Source organism: Brassica oleracea, chromosome C5 (assembly GCF_000695525.1).
Source record: "Brassica oleracea var. oleracea cultivar TO1000 chromosome C5, BOL, whole genome shotgun sequence".
Taxonomy (NCBI): Eukaryota; Viridiplantae; Streptophyta; class Magnoliopsida; order Brassicales; family Brassicaceae; genus Brassica; species Brassica oleracea.
Window position 1 is genome coordinate 5,870,746 of NC_027752.1, and position 6,563 is coordinate 5,877,308.

At 34.9% G+C, this 6,563-nt stretch overlaps 1 protein-coding gene across 6 annotated transcripts; it reads left to right on the top strand.

The window, feature by feature from the left end:
- The first annotated feature begins 4,342 nt into the window (after positions 1-4,342).
- LOC106293109 lies at positions 4,343-6,140 on the top strand. 6 transcript variants are annotated; one of them, XM_013728786.1, is made up of 7 exons: positions 4,343-4,588; positions 4,657-4,780; positions 4,860-4,965; positions 5,049-5,159; positions 5,246-5,324; positions 5,435-5,616; positions 5,695-6,140. In XM_013728786.1, the coding sequence occupies exons 3-7, from the start codon at positions 4,933-4,935 to the stop codon at positions 5,770-5,772; spliced, it is 483 nt and encodes a 160-aa protein (XP_013584240.1). In that variant the 5' UTR covers positions 4,343-4,588; positions 4,657-4,780; positions 4,860-4,932; the 3' UTR covers positions 5,773-6,140. The 6 variants fall into 6 exon arrangements, 5 of the variants coding, with proteins under 5 accessions (XP_013584240.1, XP_013584239.1, XP_013584236.1 ...); XM_013728785.1 differs by having other exon boundaries at positions 4,665-4,780; XM_013728782.1 differs by having other exon boundaries at positions 4,343-4,780.
- The last annotated feature ends 423 nt before the right edge of the window (positions 6,141-6,563 follow it).

Genomic DNA, 6,563 nt, shown 5'->3' on the forward strand with positions numbered 1-6,563 from the left:
ATATATATATATATATATATATATGTATATATATATATATTATTTTATAATATAAAACTGAACATATAATATATAAAAATAATTTAAATATACAATGTTCGTTCCGCGCAAGGTGCGAGTCTTAACCTAGTTTTAAATATTTGTGAATTTTAATTTGTCAAGACAACATCAAAGTTTAATTGGGCTAGATGACCAACAAAAGAAGTTTAAGTGGGCTGTTTGGAAAAGAAATTAACTGGGTTTATAGTGCGTGACAGGCTCAAATGCACGTTTATTGTTTATGAAAAAAACCATGCAATATGTTAAAAAGGATGAGAAGATACAAGTATGCATGGTTACATTAGTAAACTATGATGTTTAACTATGAATGAAAGTCTGTGTTACGAAAAGATACATTAGGCATGTGGGGACAATACTAAACTATGAAGTTTAATTATGAATGAAAGACTGTGTTACAAAAAAGAAGTATGTTATGCATGTAGAAGAGATGGTGACTGAGATAGTCTAAAGTCTAGAGTACACGCGGGGCGAGCCCGATCACCACCTCGCGTGTACTCTAGACTATCTCCTAACATAATTAAAATGCATTTTCATGAATAGTTCATTTATTGAAATATTGGAATTAGTTTATTTTATTATTAAAAATGAACTAATTTCAATATTACAATAAATGAACTATTCATAGAAATACATTTTAATTATGGAGATGATATTTTTTATAACAACTAGGGCCGACCCGTCTTACGGGCGGGAAGTTATAATAAAAGTGATTTTATAATAATTTATGAAGTAATTTAAAATTATGATAGATTAAAAAATATTATAAACGAAAAAATAATGAAAGACTTATGAGATAATTATAATTATTTTTTTTGTTTTGAATTATAATGACAGTAAATTTCACTATTCTCTGATAAATAACATTATATTTTTAATATTTATTTTAATTCAAATGTTTTGTTTTATAATATTGTTAATTAAACTAACTTATTTAAGGTTGTTTTTTGACTCAAAACTTGAAGTCATTCCTAAAATAATTCATGATTTTTTTTTTTGTGATGTAATTGTATATTCCGTTTGTATGTATGTTTTGTAAAATTTTGTTAAGAGAAGTATATAATAATGTGTATGGTTTTGAGAATTTTAGGGTGTCGAAGGATTATTTATGTTAAGATTAGTTATATTTGAGTTAAAATGTTTTAATGAGGGGGTTCATTGAATGATTTAATGTGATAGTCAATGAGGATGCATGAATCCAACCGACTTCCATAACAGTTCCAAAATTCAACCAAGGGTAGAAGAAGTGGAATCGAACAGCCAAATACGACGCCTTCCAACAGACCTTGATCGGAATTCAGCGTGGCCGGTGCAGCAAATCTTCATTGGCCGTAGTTTTGAACCGGAGTTGTTAAAACGCAGCAGATCTGTCTTTCGGTCGTCGACATTATTTTTGGAGAAGAAGCCGTCTCATGTGGGACCCCCTCATGTGTTACCCTAGAGCCCAGAAACCCAATTATGTTAAGCCCAAAACACTGATCTGAAATATTTATTAACAAAAAGAGAAAAACCCATTAATAATTGTGATTAAGTAAAACGGTGAATATCATCTAACCCGGACACGTGTCGGCCTGTCAGGAACCGACTTTATGACGTGGCGCAACAGGAGTGAGGCGAACATATTTTTATATATATAGATGCTTTGTTTTTCAATTCTTTTTACTATTATCTTATAAGTTAGTCTTCTATTTGTTTTATATACCGTTTTTGCAGTGGCACTATCACCAGGAGCCTCCACCTCCCTTTGTCTTATTTCATTTCAACAACCATCCATTACTTTGAAATAGTGATCTTATTCTCAACATATTTTTCACAAGAAGATCTTATATATAACACACACATACAAAAAAATGAAATCCAATCGAATATGAATCCACTTTTAGGGATAAAAACTACATTTTATCTCTCATTTCTATCAAGAAAGTTAATTATAAGAATGCTATTTTTGATTGGTAACAACATTTACTCCCAAAAAAAACTAGTAACAACAATATCTATTATTATAAAGAACTGTTTGTTCTTTCCTGGTGCCTCCACATATGATTCCACATCAGAAAGTCGTGCTCTGTAGTGACGACACATGTCCATTCAACCGAAACACACTGTTTCATTTAAGTACTGATATGATTGACGCGGGCTTTAACGTGTTTTGCATTTTTTTTTCTTATTCTTGATGGGTTTACATGGCTATTTTTGATTAATCAGAATGTCAAGTGTCCAGTCCAATGTATGTCTACAAACACGAAAGCTACTGCGATCAACAAGAGCTTTCAGATATTTCCAGGAGGTAAATCACTGAAAACGTCTTCACATAGAGCTTTACTGAGATTCATTCAAACTGTATTCCAGTTAGTGATTCTGCTAAGAAATTTGATTCAAACTCACTCTTAGTGTTGCTAATTTTTGAACAATTCTGAGAAAGCTATTACTCTTAACGTGGATGGACTTGTGGCTTTGACACTAAATCAAGATCAACAAGAAGCCTCTTCTATAGTCTTTCCTATTATTTAATGGTCTTTCCACTGTTTGTTTACTATGAGAATGACATGATATCATATGTCTAATCAATGGTTTAGTGAGTTTGTTTATCTTTGTTGATGTTTTCCACTCTTCATGTTTGATGTTTTCAGGCAGTGAAGAAAGGAGACGCTATGTTTGTTGGGCAATACCTATTCATTGGTACTGAAACAACTTCAGTTTGGCTTGAGGTAAAATAAAATAGAAGCTTATGAATAGTGTCTATGTTGAAGTCTTAGACAGTTAAATTTATATTGTTAAATAAATAAAAAAGAGTCGATAAAATTTTTCAAAGATGCTCTTCTTCCTCTGTTCTTCTCATTCTTCTATGGGTTTGTTTTCTTGATTATAAATAAATTACTGGTTCTTCTTTTTAATGGTCGAAGCAATTCCATGACCACATCAAATACAGTCATGGAGATGGAGGATGAAGAAATTTCTTAGATCACAAATCTTCCTGCTGTTCATCTGGAGATGGGAAAGGTATGTTCTTAATGAATTAATAGAAAAGTTATATCAGTTGTTTTATAAGGCATAGATTTGAATCGCAGAAAAAATCACAACAATGCTTCAGTGTAGTATCCAACAAAAACTATCTTAAGCTGCAACTTCTTCATCTTTGAAAAAGGACCAGGGCTTGATGCACTCTTCATATTTTGTTCAATGTTCAGATCATGATTCGGGAGGGTGATGAAGCTGCGGCTCAGGAGGATGAGAGGGTTGGGAAGGAGCCTGAGGTAGAGAGGAAAAGGGATGCGGAACCAGAGTTTGGAAAGCAGAAGGAGAAGAAGGAGGAGAAGCATAAAGCTTCGAAGGAGAAAGAGATGATTAATAGTGCTGCATACAAGGGGAGAGAGAGATACAGAAACATGAAGAGGTGAAGTGTTTAAAGAGGGAGGCTGGTGAGGCAGAGAGGAAGCGTGTAGAAGAATACGAGTAAGAGGCCCGAGAGAGCGCAGAGTGTCAGGCTGCAGAGAGAAAAGCTGCTCCCTCTTGGCGGAACTGAGAAAGGACCTTATGCTACACATGCTACAAGAGTCAGCATAAGTTATTTGATACTTTGTCGATGTTAGATGAAGTCTTTGATAAGTTCTTTGAATCAGCATAAACATATATGCATTACATTTTTATATAGATGAATTAGAAAACATGTTTTATTAATGTGTCTCAAAGGTGAAAATATAATGACCAGGTTTTGAAACTTTTAAATACGTACCAAATGTTTTCACTACAAGCAGATCAAGAAATTCATCCATTTCGTTTTCTCATCCGGCCATGTCCATGCAACCTGCTTCTTCTTCGTGACACTTGATTTACCAAGCTCTCATTCAAGTATTTACGTTACTATAATAATTTTTTTCTACATCAAATTGCATGCTTTGCTTTTAAAATTTTAACTTACGAGTCTCTTCACAAATACCTTATTAAATAGTACACCTATTATAAGGATATTCAATTCCGTAAAACCGAACCAATTAAAATGGAATCAAACCGAAATAGAGAAAGTGGCTAGATTTGGTAATCTATCTATAATAATAAAACAGACTTTTTTCTCACCTTAGCCCTCTACGTCCTTCTTTAGGGGTGGGCATTTGTTGACACGTGTGGCCTAACCAGGCCCCCCGCGTTTTTTCTTTCTGTTCGGTTCTCGACATAAGCTTATTTGAACTGGGCTTTTGTTGCAATTTCATATTGAGCCCAATCTTTTAGTCCAATCCCTAGGACAATTTTTAGAGGCCCACCTGGCATTATGTTTCTTCTTGTCTGCGACCTCCCCGACGAAAATACACCGAAACTTAAAGCGTCGAGTGATCTCTGTAACGTCTCCACCATCCATAAATCCATTCTGTACTCTGAGTTTTTCCTTGATTAATCAACTCCTCCCACCTGAAGCATTCAATCTATCTACCTCTTTGTATCCTACAGTAACCGGCGGAAGCATTCAATCGATTCTTTTTTCAGCTCGCTTCGTCTCTTTAAGCGATCACTTCCTTTTCCCAATTCCCTTTTTCAGGTACACAGATTTCATTTCACTTCGTTTCTTCCGCACTTTGCTTATTGCTCGCTTAATAATGGAGTTAGAAAGGCAGATCGAACGATTGTGATGCTCTTTTGGCTGCTGAATCTCGTGCTCTGTCTGGAAAGTAAGGGATCTATTCTGCAAAAGCATCTCTAGCCATGCACATCACCGACCTAACTGTGATAAGTAAATCTATATCTGATAAACAAAGCTCATTTTCAATCGCTAATTGGTAAGCATATATATTATTTGTCTCTCTTCAAAGAATCAGGAAAATACCGGCTGTTGTTAAATATGTACTCAGTGGAGAGACGCAGCTAAGCTATCTATGTAATGTAATGAGACGCAAAATCATGCAGAGAGACGTCGAGGTAAGGAAACACAGCTAAGCTTACATCTCAGGTTTCTATTCTTCTCTATGGTTTGTTAAAAGTACTCTGTTATAACCTAATAGAGATTGAAGTTGAAACCGTGGATTGAATCGGTACGTTCTTGGATCAATGTGGGAGTTGAAGCAACTATTCTTGAACAGGCAGAGAGATATGCTACTAACCAGAAACTGAAGGTGACAAGCAATACAAATGTCTTTAGTAAAAGCTAATCTTCTGTTTCACAACGTTACTTGCTAAATATTTTTTTGATCATTTACAGATTTGGGAGAATTATGTTAAAGGACAAGAACTATCAAACGGAAGTACAGCCTTAGAAACCAAACAAAAAAGAGACCTCTGTGAATATCTCTCTTCAGCACTACTCAAATAGTTTTAATACATGTATACAATAAGCAGCAATCCATTCAAGTTTCCTTACATTGTGTATGATAATAGGTTGCTGTCACAGATGTACTTGGCGGTGGTCGATTCTATGTTCAGTCGGTTGGAGACCAGAAACTAGCTTCGATTCAGAACCATTTTGCATCCATGTTTGTTAAAGATGCTCCCATCATCGTATCCTTCAACTCTAAGAGAGGTGATATCGTTCTTGCACAGTTTATCCTTGACTACTTTTGGAACCGTGCAATGGTAATTTCCAGTCCACCTTCTTAGTTTCCGTGCTTTGTTTTGCTTCTGTTTATTCATTTGATTGATACATATTTTCAGATTGTGAATTCACCACGAGGCGCTGTTGAGATGATAAATTTGAAGTGTTCTACTTCGATTATGGAAACCATGAAGTAGTCCCTATAGCGCAATCCCACCACTCCACCAGTAGACCCTTCGGTATCATTAGCACCAGGGCTTGCTTAGCTCTGGAGACTTGTCTACATTAAGGTTCCAAGCTTGGAAGAAGATTGTGGTCCTGAAGAAAAAATATCTTCACTTCTGATTTTGGGATGAAGAACCGAGACGCCGTAACCTTTCAGATGATACCCGCTTCGTCTAATGCTTGCTGAAATCATTCACATGTTGATTGGAATGATTCACCAACTCGCTCCTCATTGGCTATCGTGAAAACGTTTAAAGAGTAAATACGAGCTAAAGAGAAAGCAGAGTAAACATAGTACTTTTTTTTAGCACATAATAAACAGAGTAGTTTATTCTCTTTACGAATAAGCTCTCCGTAATTACTAATAGACGAACAAATGAAATATCTGTTATAAATTAAGCATCGAAATGATCATCCACTTCTTTACCAAACTCAAGCACTATGATCATCCACTCTTTTACCAACTCAAGCACTATGATCATCTACTCATCAAGCACTATGATCACCCACTCATTTACCAAATTAAGCATCATCTTTGTTATTTTATGTATTATTGTTCACTATAAATACCATCACTCATCTCACTCTTTTGTACACCATAAACAAGAACAAGAGTTTATAATCAAAGATCCATTACATCTTCTTCTTCTTCCTTATAATAAACTCTCTCCCTCATATTAGTGTTATTTGCTTCCTACGGGTATTAAATTCTACTCTTATTTAAATTTCTCGATACTATAAATTATAAGTTATTTCATAACAC

Bases quoted from the DNA above. Each gene is read 5' to 3' on its own strand.
- LOC106293109 (XM_013728782.1), top strand. From the start codon at position 4,933: ATGAGACGCAAAATCATGCAGAGAGACGTCGAG. The intron at 5,160-5,245 runs GTGACAAGCAAT...GATCATTTACAG, and splicing joins CTACTAACCAGAAACTGAAG to ATTTGGGAGAATTATGTTAA. The intron at 5,325-5,434 runs GTGAATATCTCT...TTGCTGTCACAG, and splicing joins CAAACAAAAAAGAGACCTCT to ATGTACTTGGCGGTGGTCGA.